The sequence below is a fragment of the Pogona vitticeps genome, chromosome 4 (assembly GCF_051106095.1).
Source record: "Pogona vitticeps strain Pit_001003342236 chromosome 4, PviZW2.1, whole genome shotgun sequence".
Classification (NCBI taxonomy): Eukaryota; Metazoa; Chordata; class Lepidosauria; order Squamata; family Agamidae; genus Pogona; species Pogona vitticeps.
This window is the reverse complement of record NC_135786.1, coordinates 239323558-239341904: the sequence shown is the minus strand read 5'-3', so window position 1 is coordinate 239341904 and position 18347 is coordinate 239323558. Positions and strand designations below refer to the sequence as shown.

Below are 18347 nucleotides of genomic sequence, written 5' to 3'. Positions count from 1 at the left end.
CAGCGCGCACCCTCGAGAGAGCCTCCCCCCCCGCTTCCCTCACCCGCTCCGGCGCCTTTGTCCCTTCCGGCTTCCGGGGAAATGGCGCCGGGCTCGGATCGGCCGCTCGGCGCGACGCCTGGCCACGCCCCTTTCCCCTGGCTCGGCGCTCGATTAGCCGGGCCTCGGCGCGGCTTAGCCCATAGACCTGCGTCGGGAAGACGCCCACGCGCTATGTCACTTCCGAGCTCTGTTCTTTTTCTTTTTCCTCCTCCTCCCTCCTTCCCCCACCCGCCCTCTAACCCTTCGCGTCGGAGGGGATTCCCGGGATCTGCGCCCCCGTGTATGTGTGTGGGGGGGCTTTGGGCCGGGGGGGAGCTCCGGCCAGGACCTGCCCTCCCACTCCCTCGAGTCCCCGTGCCAGAGGAAGGGGAACCGGGACCTGCTGCCACCCGGCGGACAGGCAGGCAGCTGCCCCACCGGTCGATCTCCTGGGCTCCGGGCATTGGCGACGCCTGCGAAGGAGCGGGTGGGGGGGGATTCCCCCCTTCCCCTCCCCCCCGACTGGGGGGGGGGTCCAGAAAAGCCCCCCTGGACGACGCCGGAAAGAACACCAGGAGGCGGTGGCTTCGGGTCCCGCAAAAGCCCCGTCCGCGGGGCTCCCCCTTTATTGCTTTGATACATTTGGGGAGGGGAGGGGGAGGGGAGGGGGGCGCGCCGTGTTTATTAATCAATGGCTCCGCGGGCGGGGCGGCCCGAGAGAGAGAGAGAGAGAGAGAGACCTATTTGCACAGAAGCGCCCGCCGCTCCCACGGCCCTTCTTCACCCCTCGGGCGGTTCACAAAAAGCCCTCGGAGGGGGTGTCTCTCCCCCCCCATCCCGACTGAAATGGCCAAAAGGAGGAGGAGGAGGGCGCCGCCGCCGCCGCCGCCTCCCCCCCCGGGGCTGCAACCACCGGGCCCGACTTCTCGCAGGCAGGGCGGACTTTCCCGGGTTTTTTTTTGGGGGGGGGGCGCTTGGTTTTACGAGGACAAGGACGAGAGGCGGCGGCGGCGGCCCAAGGGCGGAGAAAGCTCGCTGGCCCGAGGGATCCACCAAGGGAGCCTGCGGGTTTCGGGGCCTGCCTTTCTCCCTCTTCTGCCCCTCCAGCGAGGCTGGGCGAGCTCTTCTTTCGCCCGCCCGCCCCCCCTTTCCTCTTCACCCCCATCCTTAAAAGGCTGAGCGGCATCAAGCCCGGAAAGGAAAGGCCCGATCCACCCTGCACGGCGACAGCTTGAAAACAGGACCAGGAGGCAGTCCAGGGCTCCAAAGCAAAGAGGGCAGGGAAGGCCACCAAGGTCGCAGGCAGAGCTGAGAGGGAAGAACTGCCGTGGCCTGCATCCCAGCATCATCTCGGGGACCGCAGGGAAAACCGTCAATCCGAGACTGTCCTTCCTTGCTGTGACATTTCAGAAAAAGCCGCACGGAGGACCTTCCCGCGTGCAGCGACCTCAGATGACCTTCTGCCTTTAAATGCGACACCGCCCAGGCAAAAGACACTGGGATCCTTTACCTTTCCCACCCCCAGATGTGGAACCTCAGTGGGGGGTGCGAGGGCCCCCTGCCCTCTTGCTCTGAGCCGCGTGGAGAGGCTGCCCTCGCAAGGGGAAGGTTGCGTGCCGAAGAGGCAGTGTCTCCTCTCCCGCTTAAGAGCTGCGTGTTGCGCGGCCAAGCTGGAAAGGCGGCCTTGGTTGGAAGAAGGCAGATGCCGCTCCCGGGCAGGCGAGTTCTTGGCTTCCTTGGTTCGGGAAACCAAACGCTGGCAGGGAAAAAGAACAGGCCTTTCTCTCCTGCCCTCTTCCTTAAAAAAATAAATAAAAGCCCAGACACTTAGGGGTTTTGTAGACTGTCAAGCCAAACCCCCCACACACATGCGCGCACCACCTCTGATTGCACCTCATTTTACAAGGAAACTCCGTTGCAGATAAAACAGTGAAAAAAATACTTTCTGAAAGACAGGGGAGGAGGGTCAGGTTTTCAGACAACTCCACAAAGACTCTGCTGGCCCTACTTAAAGCTGGCCCGGCTGCTCCAGAGGCTTCATCTTTAACAGCAAAACTGTAATTGTGGGACAGACACATAAAAACCTTTGTTTGTCCTTTCATTTTTGGATGACGGGTATAAACACAAGATTGCCCACAAAGCCCCCTCTCTTTGCACACCAATACAGAGACAGCGAGAGCTGAGCCAGCCCACATTTTATCCCCAGAGAGGACAAAGAAATGAAAAGACATTCAAGTTAAATTGCAACTCTTGTGATGATGAAAAGGTGGGGAAAAGAACGCCTACCCTATTAAAAAAAAATTAACCACCCAATTCAGCTCCATCTAGTATCTTTCAGCTGACAAAATAGGACTAAAATTCTACACCACTATAATATGGAGAACAATATTTCATGGAATAACCAGCTTTTCTTTTATCATTTTACACAGAACTAGTAAAAAAAACCCTGTCTTTTGAAAATACACTTGGTCCCTTGTGCTACACTAAATATATATTATATAGATATATTTCAGGTATTCTAAAAGTGGCACAGCAAAAATACATTGTTTTTCTTGAAAGCACAGCATGAACTAAGTATTTTAAGACATCAAATGTACTGCAGGGGAATGTTTTCTGTTCGTTTTTCTCCAAAAGCAGTCTTTCCTTGGCCGAAGTGGAGCATGGGGTGGGGATAAACGGCATGTATACAGAATTTCCAGGACGCCTGCTACATTCGGTTTTATTGCCATCAGAGAAGAAGAGGCTCCTTGCGTGTGGCATCGTTAGGATGATGGATGCTTGGACAACTGCTGGAGTCTGCACACCAACCAGCACAGTTTAAGGCGTTTGAGGCTCATGTGGCACAGAAAAGGGAAAGAGGACATCTAAAAAATCTGCCACTGAGCACAGAAGCCTCCGCCTCTAGTCTAAAAATTCTCTGTAATATTTGGCAAAATAGGTTGTTATTACACCTGTGATTATCCTCTTGCACAGGAGGCAGAAAAATGAGAAAGCACAATAATGTGTCCACACCACCAAGAAGAGAAGGAACAGAACAAGGACCATCCCCAGCTGGGCTGGGCCGGGGGGGGGGGGGGCAAGGCGGCGTCAGTGGCGTCTTGAGAGCTCTGTTGAAGTGTGGAGGCTGCTGCACAGAACATGCCTCGGAGGCTTGCTTTACACCCGGTGCGCCAAGGCTTAACGTCAGGCCTAGCAGAGGCCAGAAAGGCTCTTAATACACACACAGATCTGGAAACTTCATCTCATACACCGGAACGGACTGGTAGTGGGGATGTCCAGCTGTGATCGTCAGGGTCCCCGAGGGGCTGGGAGGGGGGCTGCAAGAGAGACATTAGCCTGCGTTAGGATCTCACAGGACATGCATGTTACCAGCCGCCACGATCCCTCTCGGTTTAAGGACAGAGGCTGCCTTTTCCTCGTTCCTCTGGACCACTCTGGGTGTGTGGCTCTCCTAACAGGGCCAGACCTAAGGGGGCTCCCTTCAAGGCACACACGCATGCACACGGATGCCCCCGAAGCCATGTCTGGTGTCCATCAGGGCAAGTGGCCCATGGGCAGCCAAGCTGGCGCTGCTTCACAGCAGTCCCCGTTTGTGGCCAGTTCTGTATTTCAAACATACACACACGCACACCCTCTAGCTCTGAGCCGTTGGGCTGCCCTACAGGACCCACCCACCCCTCGCTTCCAGGGGGACCCCCCCCGGGGTTCTAAGATCCTGCCCCAACCCCCCCCTCCACTGCCCTTCTCCCAAAAGGGCACCTTACCGAATGGTCAGGTCCAGTATCTGAGTGAGCCGGTCATGAAGGAGGTTGGCCTAAAGGGGAAGAAGACACCCGGACTAAGCCCCCCACCGAGGCCAGACCCTCCGCCTCCAGCCGGCCCTATACGATCCCACCACCCCAGAGGCCGCTCAACCAGCCAAGAGCCAGGCTGACAGGCACCTCGTCCCAGGCCGGGCCAAGGGGGCAGAGGAGCGAGGCAGCCCCTCGGGCGTTCTTGCCTCCTGAACCCAGGGGAAAGCAAGCAAGACGGGCTGATGCACAAGCGGGGGGGGGCCCTCTGGCGCTTTGGCTCCCCCCCCAGTCCTTAGGGTTGTTCTGTTCCTACCCCCCACCTGGAGACGCGCTCCCAACCGACTGAACCCCAAAGTCAGGGGCTGTCCCTGTGCGGAGGAAGGCAGCAAGTGCCTGTCAGCAGCCCAATTCTTGCCCCACATGCCAGCCCCCCCCCCCCCGCACATCATGTAGGTAAGGAAAACTCCCACCTGCCTCTGGAGGGGACTCTGGGGGGGCAGAATCCCATTCCAGGGCTTCAAAACCCTAACCCTCCCTCCCCGTGCTGCATTTCGGGATGATCCCTCTGACCGTCTTCTCACGCCCACGGGGCAGGAGGACACTGAGAGCGCCCCGCCTGCCTGCGCGCACACGATCTCCCTCCCTCACCTTGCTTTCGCACTGGGCTGCAATCTCTTCAAAGGGAGCCTTCTGGAACTTCTCGATGACAAGCCGCCTCTTCTCCTTCTCCTGCTCTTCCAGGCCGGTGTTGTCTTTGGCAAATTGGGGGGCGGGGGAAGAGGGAGGAAGAGGAATCAAGCCTCGGCCAGAAACTTAAAAGAGAAATGGCTGAAAGCCTGTTGCTTTCAGAGGGGCTTGGATGAGGCAACCCCTGTGTAAGCTCAACTGATTGAGTGGGCCTACTCAAGTTGCTTCTTACTAGGTGGCAACTGGAGTAAGCCCATTGACTCAATGGAGCTTGTGGAGGAGTGGACTTGCCACCTCTCCCCTCATTCACTGGGTCTACTTCAGTTTGACTTCATACCGCAAAGCCAACCGGACTTCCAACAACAGATGCCCCGATCCAACTGAAGGCTGCCCCCTAAGAGGCCCCATAAGCTCTGCTTGCCTCCACCGCAACAAGAGGGTGGAGGTGAAGCCCCCGGATGGACACCATCCCTGGTCGGCTGTGGGCCACGCGGGGCTCCGATGGCCTCCTCCAGAGCAAGGTCAGCAAAAGCCGCCAAGATGCTGGTGTTGCTTTGATCCCATCGGGGGGTGAGGGATGACGACACTCAGGCAATGCCATCCCATAGAAGGGTGTCAGAACCAAGCACCGGCCCTTGATGTTTTTCCATAGAGGGACTTCATAGGGAACCACTCGTTCTGACAGGCGAGGGGATAGGATAGTTGCCATCACGGCTTTCCTTCCCAATGCCTTTGAATAGATTGAGGCGACCCCAGAACAAGCCAGAGACACCAGGGCAAAGGGCCCTCCGTGCTTGCAAGCACATGACCCTCTACGCTGAAGACAACCCGGCCTAACCGGGGGAACACGGAAAACGCTCAACTCATGATGGCAGGTGGCTCTTGCGACTGACAAGAACCAACGTCTGTTGGGAACAGAACGTCACAGAAAAATCAATTTCAAAGAACGAACAGGATGTGAATTTACCAATTGCTTTCTTCAGAGCTTCAAAGGTAATTTCCTCTGTGTTGTTGACCTGAAAGAAAGATCAAACCTTTAATTAATTTAAAGTGCAAGAGTGACAGAGCTATTGAAAAAAAGAGAGAGAAATCACAATCCTATATTGTGGGGTTTTTTTTTCCAGCACTACCCCTACGAAGCATGTTTGAGAAAGCCAGAGGAGGAAGAGAAGCGCAGAAGACTACTGAGGAATAAGTGCAGGTGAGAGGAGGAAAGGTAGCTCAGAGCAGAGCACACACCTGGGAAGTGCCAGTCTCTCCAAAGGTAGAACAAGGACTTTCAATTCAGGAGGTGCTTCTTAATCTATCCCCCCACCCGCCCGACACACACTTTACTGGCAGGCAAAGGTGCTGGTTGAGTAATGGCACCAGACAGGATATTACAAAATCAGCCGATAAGGACTGCTAATAGCAGCCAATTAGTAAAGGAATCCTCCACACGGAGTGCATTAGGAATGTTAAAGAGGAAATTAAAGAACAGCAAATTAAAGATGGATTCCACTCTTACATGGAGCATAACAATCGAGGCATCTTCTGATTACACAAATCAAAACAAAAAGAAAAGATCTAACAGAAGGAACTCTGCCTTTATATGACAACTTGTATAGTTACTGTGAACTATCTCAGTACCCACAACAATGAAGGGCGGTTTAATGAAGAATTTTTGTGTTTAGTCGTTTAGTCGTGTCCGACTCTTCGTGACCCCATGGACCAGAGCACGCCAGGCCCTTCTGTCTTCTACTGCCTCTCGGAGTTGTGTCAGGTTCATGTTGGTTGCTTCGCAGACACTGTCCAGCCATCTCATCCTCGGTCGTCCCCTTCTCCTCTTGCCATCACACCTTCCTAACATCAAGGTTTTTTCCAAGGACTCTTTTCTTCTCATGAGATGGCCAAAGTACTGGAGCCTCAGCTTCAGGATCTGTCCTTCCAGTGAGCACTCAGGGTTGATTTCCTTTAGTATTGATAGGTTTGTTCTCCTTGCAGTCCAGGGGATTCTCAAGAGCCTCCTCCAGCACCACAATTCAAAGGCATCAATTCTTCGGCGGTCTGCTTTCTTTATGGTCCAGCTCTCACTTCCATACATCATGACAGGAAAAACCATAGCTTTGACTATTCGGACTTTTGTTGGCAAGGTGATGTCTCTGCTTTTCAAGATGCTGTCAAGATTTGTCATCGCTTTCCTCCCCAGAAGCAGGCGTCTTTTAATTTCGTGGCTGCTGTCTCCATCTGCAGTGATCATGGAGCCCAGGAAGATAAAATTTGACACTGCCTCCATATCTTCCCCTTCTATTTCCCAGGAGGTGATGGGACCAGTGGCCATGATCTTAGTTTTTTTGATGTTGAGTTTCAGACCGTTTTTTGCACTCTCCTCTTTCACTCTCATTACAAGGTTCTTTAATTCCTCCTCACTTTCTGCCATCAGAGTGGTATCATCTGCATATCGGAGGTTGTTGATATTTCTTCCGGCAATCTTAATTCCGGCTTGGGTTTCTTCCAGTCCAGCCTTCCGCATGATGTATTCTGCATATAAGTTAAATAAGCTGGGGGACAATATACAGCCTTGCCGTACTCCTTTCCCAATTTTGAACCACTCAGTTGTTCCATATCCAGTTCTAACTGTTGCTTCCTGTCCCACATATAGGTTTCTCAGGAGACAGATAAAGTGGTCAGGCACTCCCATTTCTTTAAGAACTTGCCATAGTTTGCTGTGGTCCACACAGTCAAAGGCTTTTGCATAGTCAATGAAGCAGAAGTAGATATTTTTCTGGAACTCTCTGGCTTTCTCCATAATCCAGCGCAAGTTAGCAATTTGGTCTCGAGTTCCTCTGCCTCTTCGGAATCCAGCTTGTACTTCTGGGAGTTCTCGGTCCACATACTGCTGAAGCCTACCTTGCAGGATTTTGAGCATAACCTTGCTAGCGTGCAAAATGAGTGCAATTGTACGGTAGTTGGAGCATTCTTTGGCACTGCCTTTCTTTGGGATTGGGATGTAGACTGATCTTTTCCAATCCTCTGGCCACTGTTGAGTTTTCCAAACTTGCTGGCATATTGAATGTAGCACCTTAACAGCATCATCTTTCAAGATTTTAAATAGTTCAACTGGAATGCCATCACCTCCACTGGCCTTGTTGTTAGCCAGGCTTTCTAAGGCCCACTTGACTTCGCTCTCCAGGATGTCTGGCTCAAGGTCAGCAACTACATTGTCTGGGTTGTCCGGGATATCCAAATCTTTCCGATATAATTCCTCTGTGTATTCTTGCCACCTCTTCTTGACATCTTCTGCTTCTGTTAGGTCCCTCCCATTTTTGTCTTTTATCATGTTCATCTTTGCGCAAAATGTTCCTCTAATATCTCCAATTTTCCTGAACAGATCTCTGGTCTTTCCTTTTCTGTTATCTTCCTCTATTTCTTTGCATTGTTCATTTAAGAAGGCCCTCTTGTCTCTCCTTGCTATTCTCTGGAAGTCTGCATTCAATTTTCTGTAACTTTCCCTATCTCCCTTGCATTTTGCTTCCCTTCTCCTCTCTGCTATTTCTAAGGCCTCGTTGGACAGCCACTTTGCTTTCTTGCATTTCCTTTTCTTTGGGATGGTTTTTGTTGCTGCCTCCTGGACAATGTTACGAGCCTCTATCCAAAGTTCTTCAGGCACTCTGTCCACCAAATCTAGTTCCTTAAATCTGTTCTTTACTTCCACTGTGTATTCATAGGGGATTTGGTTTAGATTATACCTGAGTGGCCCAGTGGTTTTTCCTACTCTCTTCAGTCTAAGCTTGAATTTTGCTATGAGAAGCTGATGATCAGAACCGCAGTCAGCTCCAGGTCTTGTTTTTGCTGACTGTATAGAGCTTCTCCATCTTTGGCTGCAGAGAATATAATCAATCTGATTTCGATATTGCCCATCTGGTGATTTCCATGTGTAGAGTCGCCTCTTGTGTTGTTGGAAAAGAGTGTTTGTGATGACCAGCTTATTCTCTTGACAAAACTCTATTAGCCTTTGTCCTGCTTCGTTCTGAACTCCAAGGCCAAACTTCCCTGTTGTTCCTTTTATCTCTTGGCTCCCTACTTTAGCATTCCAGTCCCCTAGAATGAGAAGAACATCTTTCTTTGGTGTCAGTTCTAGAAGGTGTTGTAGATGTTCATAGAATTGTTCAATTTCAGTCTCCTCAGCAATGCTGGTTGGTGCATAAACTTGGATTATTGTGATGTTGAATGGTCTGCCTTGGATTCGTATTGACATCATTCTATCATTTTTGAGATTATATCCCATTACAGCTTTTCCCACTCTTTTGTTGACTATGAGGGCTACTCCATTTCTTCTACGGGATTCTTGCCCACAGTAGTAGATATGATAATCATCTGAGCTGAATTCCCCCATTCCTGTCCATTTTAGTTCACTGATGCCCAGGATGTCGATGTTTATTCTTGCCATCTCCTGTTTGACCACCTCCAGCTTCCCAAGGTTCATAGATCTTACATTCCAGGTTCCTATGCAGTATTTTTCTTTACAGCATTGGACTTTCCTTTCACTTCCAGACACGTCCACAGCTGAGCGTCCTTTCGGCTTTGGCCCAACCACTTCATTAGCTCTGGAGCTACTTGTACTTGTCCTCCACTCTTCCCCAGTAGCATGTTGGACGCCTTCCGACCTGAGGGGCCCATCTTCCAGCGTCATATCTTTTAGCCTTTTGTTTCTGATCATGGGGCGTTCTTGGCAAAGATACTGGAGTGGCTTGCCATTTCCTACTCCAGGTGGATTGCATTTAGTCGGAACTCTCCACTATGTCCTGTCCGTCTTGGGTGTCCCTGCACGGCATAGCCCATAGCTTCTCTGAGTTACTCAAGCCCCTTCGCCACGACAAGGCAGCAATCCATGAAGGAGGAAGAATTTTTAGTGTCGTTAAAACGGGATTGTTTTAGTCGTCGTGAGCCACTATGGGGAGAAAGGGAGCACCAATCCCCTTCGAAGTTAATAGAGTTTTATATTTGCACCCTAGAAATATAAAGCCTTTTCTAAAAGGAAAGGAGTGAACAATCCTAGGCTCAAAAGGAGTTCTCTGAGTTAAGTGTGAGATCAACATAAAGTTGAGCGCTCTCAGAACCAACTATGTGAAGTTCCCAGGGGTAGCAGAATTCAATGGCAAAAATCTCAGGGTTCATTACGTAAAGCAAGACTTCAGTTCAGAAGGTTGAACGTTTCCATTCCAAAGGCTGGGATACAGCAAAAGATTTATGCCGGCTGAACTCCACTGGCATCAATTTTCAGTCGAGAATTGCTGGAAGAATTTTATTCTGCAGGTATTTACTGTTGTGTGCAAAGTCCCGCAGCTGACATGCAGCAGGAGACACCTCTGCTGACAGGCACACGAGAGAAAGGTCTTTGGGCACCAGAAACTCTGGGCGAGACCGTGGGGACCGAAGAGTCAGGAGTGGGCCCTATGTCAAAATAAGGAGTGTGGCTTGATCGTGTGTATGTTTCTCTGATGCTGCTGTGAAATGATACAACATTTGGAAAAGATCCATTTACTTGGAAGTGGGAAGGCTGCAGAGGCGATGCGGGTGTGTGGGTGTGTCAGAAGGAGGAACGACACAGACAAGACCATTAGGTAGATTCACTTACAAACAGCGCCGGATAAAGGAACCAGCCATGTCAAAATCTGGACTTCAGCAAAGGATCTCTTCGAAAGGAGAATAAGCTGGGTGGTTTGTCTGGGGTTTTGTGGGGGGTTTTTTGGATTTGTGGAAGGTCAGACATGTTGACACCCTGCCTCGGCCAAAGGGCTGTGTGCTTAAAAGAGACCGAAGGGCAGACAATGTATTTGCATGCTCAGCACAGGCTAAAGCTCGGGATAATTCCTAGTGGATCTGAAGTCGGAAAAGGCCCTTTTCTGCTCCAGGTGCAGAGCCACAATGCAAAATCCCTTCCGCCGCTCGAGAGCACCCAGGCCAGCTCTGTCTGGGACAAGGCGGGGAGCAGATTTCTCTCACGACACCTACCTTATCTTCTGCGCCGTTGCCCGGAAGGAGGTCCACCTGAATGGAGATCGTATCCACAACGCTCTTCCTTCGGGACAGCCTGTCTTCATCTGCAGACACACAAGGGGCACACGTCATCAAATGATGAGGTTTTTTTCAAGGGAAGGGGAAGGAATGTCCATTTTTAGTTACTTCTTGACATTTTACAAAAAAACAACACAGAAAACAGGGCTACTGTTACATACAGCACTGATGTTACCTGTCTGTCATGGGTTTGGAGGGAAAGTTCCATCCTATGGGGAGTGGAAGGCGGGACATCAGGAGGAGGGGCTGTACTGTATATATATGTGAAGCCTGTGTGGAGAAGCTGGAGAGGAGAAGCTGTGAAGAAGAAGCTGGTGTGGGAGTCTGTGTGTCAGACAGGGTACTACTGTGTGTCAGTCAGTACCTACCTGATAGGTTCAGGTGTCTGTAGGGTTAGCCAGAACTGATAGGTTCAGGGTCTGTGCTTTAGTTAAAGGTGTTCTGTGTGAACCAAACTGGTGTATGTATGATTGAGACTAAGCCACGTTACTGTATCTTATTCACTTGATCATTTTATTTTTCCCTGTGTGTTATTTAAATAAACCTTATTCCTTTGTTTGTTAAAAATCCATTCCTGGTCTGTGTGACTCCTTACAGGGAATGGTTGGTGGCAGCTTAGTGAAACTGTGGCATATCCCAGTAGGTCTGGGGTTGTCACATTGATTGGTGTCCAGCGTGTGGGATACGACTGGTCCAGTTGTCCAGTGGTCCAGCAAAGCCTTGGCAAGTGTGCCCAGAGCAAGGGGGGTCTAGTCAGGGACAATCTGAGAGCGCGTAGGTAATCTTCTAGGCTTACCTCACGGGGAGGTAGGCTAGTGGAAGAACGTGTAACCTCAGATTGGGGACTAGATTAGGGAGCTCTGAGGCAACCTGTTTTGGCGGGAAAAGGCTGAGGCAAAGCTGAGTGAAGTAGCAGTGATCTAGCCTGTCTGCTGAGAGGCCTAGCAGAGGGGGGGTGGACTCTGGCTAGCAACAGTTGCAAGTTAGTGCTGAAGGAACAGCAGCAATCTATAGAAGGCTGGTTCTGAGGCAAAAGAAAAAAAAAGTGGTCGCTTTATTTTGAGGCTTGACTTTTGAAAGCAGCCTGTTCTGGGGGGGATTATGCCCTTGACTCGAAGCCAAATGGCAGAAATGGGTGAAGTGAAAGACCCACAGGTGGACCAAGGTTCTGAGGAGGAATTTGGCTCAGTGCAGGATGAGAACACGGGAGAACAGAACCCAGAACTCAGAAAAATGCTCCTAGCCCAACAGCATGAACTGAGGGTGAGGGAAATGGAAAGGGAAGAGAAACAAAGACAATTTGAAAGGGAAGAGAAACAAAGGCGATTTGAAATGGAAAGGGAAGAGAAACAAAGACAATTTGAGTTAGAAAAAATGGCGTTTGAGTTAAGAAAATTGGAAATGATGAACCAGAACAATAATAACAATAGGGATTCTGAGGTGGGCCAATTGTCTAAAACTGACCTGAAGAAATTCCCTGTGTACCACAAGGGAGATTGCCCTGAGGTGTTCTTTTCCCTCGTGGAAAGAGCGTTTGTGGACTTCTCAGTAAGGGAAACTGAGAAGATGACCATTATGCGATCTTTAATCAGTGGCAGCCTGGCAGAAGTCTATGCAGAGATGCCAGAGGAACTGCTAAAAGACTTCGCTGAGTTTAAAAAACTGGTGTTTGCCAGACATGGGATAACTGCGGAACAGCTGAGGCAAAGATTCAGGTCACTCACAAAGAAACCAGAGCAGACTTTTACCCAAGTGGGGGCCCAACTGGTGAGGCTGCTAGAGAAATGGCTATCTCAGGAGGGGACAGAGACCTACCAGCAGCTCAAAGACCTGATAGCGCTGGAACAGTTTTATTCAGTCCTGCAGGGGGAACTGAAGTTCCAGGTGAGGGAAAGGAAACCGAAATCTGTGGCCGAAGCGGCAGAGATCGCAGATTTTATTTCCCAAATAAGAAAGCCCTTAGGTGAGGGGAAATCTGTAGGTAAACCCAAAGAAACCTACAGCAAGTACTCTCAGGGACCCGGGAAAAACCAGCAAGGGGGAGGGGCCCATGGTGAAGGGAAGCCCTCAGACATGAAACCAAGACCTCAGATTTTGGAGGGAAAACCAAAACCAGATGAGAAAGACTCCAAGTACAGCAGAAAATGTTATTTCTGTCAAGGAAAGGGCCATCTAATCTCAGAGTGTGAGAAATTAAAGCAGCTAAAAGGAAATGTGCCTCATGATTTGAGTGGAACCAAGCCAAAAGCTGTGTTCTGTGTCCAGAAAGAGCAAAGCTCCTTGCCACTGAGGGAGCCTGTTGCCATGGCTACTCAATCTGGAACAGTTACATCTGCTGATCAGGCTGAGGAAAATGGTCCTCTTGTGGAAGTCAAGCGCTGCTTACTAGTGAGAACAGATTCACAGTTGTTTGAAACCGCAGGGGTGGACGTAGGAATACTTGACCATCAGTATAGGGGGCTAAGGGATACTTGTTCCCAGGTGACCCTGTGCCATCCAGATATTATTCCTAGGGAGTATATAATCCCGAATGAGAGCATAAAGGTGGCAGGGATTGAGGGACAGGTGATCTCGCTGCCAGTAGCTGAGGTACCTGTGAGCTTTCAAGGCTGGAGGGGAGTTTGGCGGCTAGCGATTTCATCGACTCTGCCAGCAGCCGTGCTCGTGGGAAATGACCTGGCTGAACATGTGAAACGGGTGCTAGTGATTACACGTTCACAAGCTACCACGGGGACAGTTCAGGGGGGTACTGGAGAGCCCGAGACGGAAGCAGGTGGGGGGAGTTCAGAAGCTGTGGTGGAAAACTTAACCACAGACAGCAAATTTGGCCAAGAGCAAAAGGCAGACGCCACTCTCCAAAAGTGTTTTGAACAGGTGACAGACGCCCAGCTAACACCTGAAACCCCAGTGAGATTTTGTGAGAAAAAGGGAATTTTATATAGAGAGACCCTAAGGAATATCTCAAAAGGGGGAGATGGGATCAGAAGTCAGCTAGTGGTACCTGAAAAGTATCGCCCCATGATCTTACAAAGGGGGCACTCTGACATGTTTGCTGCGCACTTAGGGGTGAACAAAACACAGCAGAGAATCACTCAGAATTTTTACTGGCCTGAAATAGGGAAGCAGATCAAGGAGTTCTGTAAACAATGTGATGTGTGTCAGAGGCAGGGGAATAACCGTGACAGGACCAAAGCAAAGTTGTGCCCTTTGCCTGTGATTGACACTCCGTTCAAATGTATAGGGGTGGATATTGTGGGACCTTTGCCCAAGGCCACAAAGAGGGGGAACAGGTTCATTCTCACCATTGTGGACCATGCCACGAGGTACCCTGAAGCCATACCCTTGACTAACATTGAAACTAACACAGTGGCAGATGCCTTGGTGGGGTATATGTCCAGGATGGGATTTGCCTCAGAAATAATCACAGATTTGGGCGCGTCGTTTACATCGAAGCTCATGAAACGGTTATGGCAAATCTGTGGAATTAAACACAAGGAAACCACTGCCTATCACCCCGAAAGTAATGGGTTAACGGAGAAGTTCAATGGGACTCTGATGCGCATGATTAGGGCTTACTTGGCAGAGAATCCAAACAATTGGGACCAGAAGCTGCAATCCCTTTTGTTTGCTTATCGATCAGTGCCACAAGCCAGTACCGGGTTCAGTCCGTTTGAACTTTTGTTTGGGAGAAGGGTGAAAGGGCCCCTTGATTTGATCAAACAAAATTGGGAGCAGATCACCCAGGATGACCCACAAGATGTTGTGACATATATAGACTCTTTAAGGAATGACCTAAAGAGAAACCTAGAGCTAGCAGCAGAGACCCTGCAAGCTCAAAAGGTCAGAAAGAAAGCTTGGGATGACCAGAAAGCCAGGGAGAGGCACTTTAACCCAGGGGAGGAAGTGCTTTGGCCTAGGCCCTGCAAAGAGAACAAACTGCAGCTGGGTAGCCCAGAAATAGAATACTTGGGTCACATAGTAGGGGGAGGAGTGATCAAACCCCTAGAGGCCAAGATAGAAGCAGTTCGTGATTGGCCCAGACCCAACACCAAGAAAAAGGTCGAATCATTTCTTGGGTTGGTGGGCTACTACAGAAAGTTCATCCCGAGGTTTAGCGAGATTGCGGCTCCGCTGACCAATCTGACGCGGAAGAAGACTGATGACCGCATCCCGTGGACCAGCGACTGTGAGGTGGCGTTCCAGAGGTTGAAGGAGGCCCTCATCAACTATCCAGTGCTGCGTGCTCCAGACTTCGACCGGGAGTTCATCATCTACACCGATGCGTCTAACAGCGGGGTAGGAGCAGTTCTTTGCCAGGAGGATGAAAATGGTGACCAGCATCCAGTGTCCTACCTGAGTAGGAAACTCCAGAAAGGTGAGAGACATTTGGCAACCGTGGAAAAGGAGTGCCTGGCCATAGTATACGCGATCCAGAAGGCCAAACCTTACATCTGGGGAAGACATTTTATTCTGTGCACTGACCATTCACCACTGCAATGGTTAAAGACAATGAAAACCCACAATAGTAAACTTATGAGGTGGGCTTTAAACCTGCAAGACTATGACTTTGAAGTGAAGGTGGTCAGAGGGTCAGTGAACTGTGTTGCTGACGCCTTGTCAAGAAGACCCGAAGAATGAAGACGGCGAGGAAACATGGACTATGTATATATTTTGGTGACCAAAAAGGTTAAATGTACTTGTTTATTAAACATGCTTGGTTTGTATGAATAAAGGTAACTTGATGTATTGTAAATGGTAAATGTTTAAATGCCTAACTGATATGTTTATCCTAAAGTAAGTATGGTATTGTATGTTATTGTATAACTGTTTTTGTATGTTTTGGATCCAGGTTGTTTTTTGGAGAAAAGCACTTTAGCTTTCCCCCTACAAAACAACTTATAAAGAGGGGAGGTGTTACATACAGCACTGATGTTACCTGTCTGTCATGGGTTTGGAGGGAAAGTTCCATCCTATGGGAAGTGGAAGGCGGGACATCAGGAGGAGGGGCTGTACTGTATATATATGTGAAGCCTGTGTGGAGAAGCTGGAGAGGAGAAGCTGGGAAGAAGAAGCTGGTGTGGGAGTCTGTGTGTCAGACAGGGTACTACTGTGTGTCAGTCAGTACCTACCTGATAGGTTCAGGTGTCTGTATGGGTAGCCAGAACTGATAGATTCAGGGTCTGTGCTTTATTTAAAGGTGTTCTGTGTGAACCAAACTGGTGTATGTATGAGTGAGACTAAGCCACGTTACTGTATCTTATTCACTTGATCATTTTATTTTCCCTGTGTGTGATTTAAATAAACCTTATTCCTTTGTTTGTTGAAAATCCATTCCTGGTCTGTGTGACTCCTTACAGGGAATGGTTGGTGGCAGCTTAGTGAAAGTGTGGCATCCTCCAGTAGGTCTGGGGTTGTCACAGCTACCTACCTACATACCCCTACTCTCACCCTCTGTCTCCCTCATCATTCAGCTCAACACCCACCCCAGAAGTAGAGAAGTCACTGGGAAGTTATGGTTCACGTCAGAGTTTTCCCTTCTGAAGTCACTGCGTAAAGGAGGCAATCTATACATCCGCTATTGGGAAAAGGAATTGCTTACAAGGAACTAGTTACCTGCACCTCGCCCCCCAGGCTCTGGGCCCACCAGGTACAGGAGACCCTCTGTGGTCGCCTTGCAGAACATTTGACTGAGTTGCCATCAGGTTGTAAGAGAAACTGGCCCATCAGGTGGGCAGGGGCTGGGGCTGGGGAGAAAGACCTCTAGGAACAGAACCATTCCGTTCCTCCAAAGACCGGCAGATCGCTGCCAGCCATCTCTGATGCTCAGGGCAGCAGGCCAAGGACCCGAATCTCCATTGGCAAAAGGGCAGACATCAGGAGGGATTACCTGACAGGGCTCACCTGTCACCTGGGGAACGTAAGGCACCGACAGCCTCTCCGCACTGTATCCGCTTCCGCCCAAGGATTCAGCAATCTTATGGGTCAGGAAGAACAGGTGCTTGTCGTCCTTGTCCAAGGTCTTGGGAAGACTGTCGAACATTGTCCCGGCAGAAAGGATGTTAGAAACCGAAAGCCTGCAAGCAGGACCTGTAGCCAAAGGGGGCTGCATGTCCCGGTTATAGCTAGCCAGGCCTCCCCTTCCCCAGCAAGCGCCCACCCCAAACCTTCCAGCCAGTCCCCCCTTGGCGGGGTTTGCCCCTTAATTCATTCTTATCTACACCCCTCCCCCAGACACACACACACTTCCCCCCCCAAAAGGATGCCAAGACCCCACACTCTTGCGTGCAGAGATGAAGTACGAATCACCGCCTCCAGTACGAGATGACGATATTAGGGCCTAGGCTGCAAGCGTCTACCATCGACATCGGGGAAGAGGCCCTTCTGGCAGCCCAAAAACCAAATTCCACTCCAGATGGACAGTGTTTTCTTTTTCTTTTTTGTTTTTTTAATTTCTTTCCATGGGGTGCCACCTGCAAAAGCTTTATCCCACGGAAAGGGTTCCTGGGCAGCTCTAGGGCAGGGTGGCTCTCGGCTGCGCCTTCCTCCTCGCCTGCTCTCAGCAACAGCATCCCTATGGCGCTGATGGCCTTGCTCAAACGCCAGCGGCCGGTGCGCTGCCAAGGCGCTCTTCCCCTGACCCTCGTCCGCACGGCCGGCTTCCCGAGGGCTCATCCAAGAGGCAGCCCTTCTCATTGAAGGGGGTTCTGCCTTGGAAAGGGACAGAAGAAGAGAGAGCAAGAGGGAAGGAAGGGAAGCAGCTCGAACCATAACTGAACAGCGCAAGGCTTAATCCCTGGGCTGGGTATTAAACCCCACGCTGACTGAGCTGAAGTGTTTTAGTTTCCATTTATCAGAAAAAATGCCCTGTCCTTTCACCTGCACTTATCTTGGAATATGATTTCTGGCAAAAAGAACGGAGCTTCCACACTTCTAGTTTCAATGACCTTAAGAGGAGAAAACAGAAATTGTTAACTAAAGAGAACGAAAAATGACCTGTAAATTCATTTTTGTTTGCAAGGCGAGCCTTTTAACAGTTCACAAAAAGCACGCTCAGTTCCGCTAAATGCAGACAGAAAGCTCATCATCTAAGGGCTGTGATAAAGGACGGCAAGCCGCCCCCCCCCCCCAAGTTGAAAAGACCCAGATTTTTTATGAAAAAAGTTTAATAGGTTGGAAACAAAAGTGGAACAGGTGGTCCCTGAATGAAGAAGACAGGTCCTCCGGCAGCTGCTTTCTAAACTGTGGTTAATGAGGGAAGGGCAAGAATGAACATTCTTGAAACAAGCCAGCTCCCAAGGCTCCCCCTGTGCAAAAGGTAAAGACAGACAGAGCCGACAGGTTGAGTCTGGCCCCTGAACTGCTCCCCAGCCTGCTCTTGCACTTTTCTAGCAAACGTTTATCAAGGTGTAGTAAAATGTTTGCTGATTAAGTCTCAGGGGTAAGGAAATGAGCACTGTTTTCTATTATGGCGTGCATGTGCACATGACAGGAAAAGACAGAGAGAGAGAGAACGCACTTGCATAACTGATGTATCTTGCTTTAGGCTATGTAGGCAGTGTCATGACCTCCTCCTCCTCAATTTATTTCTTATTACGCATGCATCCTGAAGAAGCTTCAGGGAACTCATGCCGTCCTCTCCACAACCATCTGTGACGTAGGTTAACTATGAGACAGGGACTCCTCCCCCCGCCCCCCGCAGGGACTTTCATGCCTGTAGGAGATTGAACCAGGGTTTCCTCCACTCCTAATCCATAACAATTCCAGCGGGGAAACTTTGACCTCGGACGG

The 18347-nt window shown here is 50.1% G+C and overlaps 2 protein-coding genes across 6 annotated transcripts in view; one reads left to right on the top strand and one right to left on the bottom strand.

Annotated features, from left to right (window-relative positions):
- Positions 1 to 15886, top strand: part of LOC144588734 (uncharacterized) — a 110663-nt gene extending 94777 nt beyond the window's left edge. Inside the window, exon 2 of the mRNA XM_078392086.1 lies at positions 11596 to 15886. Within this exon, the coding sequence (XP_078248212.1) occupies positions 11661 to 15197 (3537 nt within the window). The 5' untranslated portion in view covers positions 11596 to 11660 and the 3' untranslated portion in view covers positions 15198 to 15886. The remainder of the gene's footprint in view (positions 1 to 11595) is intronic.
- The window catches only part of LOC110090980 (protein EFR3 homolog A), a 44807-nt gene continuing 28643 nt past the window's right edge, over positions 2184 to 18347 (bottom strand). For all 5 annotated transcript variants that reach the window (XM_072999620.2, XM_020814900.3, XM_020814901.3 and 2 more), the window contains 7 exons: positions 17436 to 17503; positions 16461 to 16588; positions 10497 to 10585; positions 5470 to 5518; positions 4464 to 4567; positions 3786 to 3835; positions 2184 to 3338 (listed from right to left, as the gene is read on the bottom strand). In XM_072999620.2, coding sequence (XP_072855721.2) covers positions 3233 to 3338; positions 3786 to 3835; positions 4464 to 4567; positions 5470 to 5518; positions 10497 to 10585; positions 16461 to 16588; positions 17436 to 17503 — 594 coding nt within the window. In that variant the 3' untranslated portion in view covers positions 2184 to 3232. The remainder of the gene's footprint in view (positions 3339 to 3785; positions 3836 to 4463; positions 4568 to 5469; positions 5519 to 10496; positions 10586 to 16460; positions 16589 to 17435; positions 17504 to 18347) is intronic.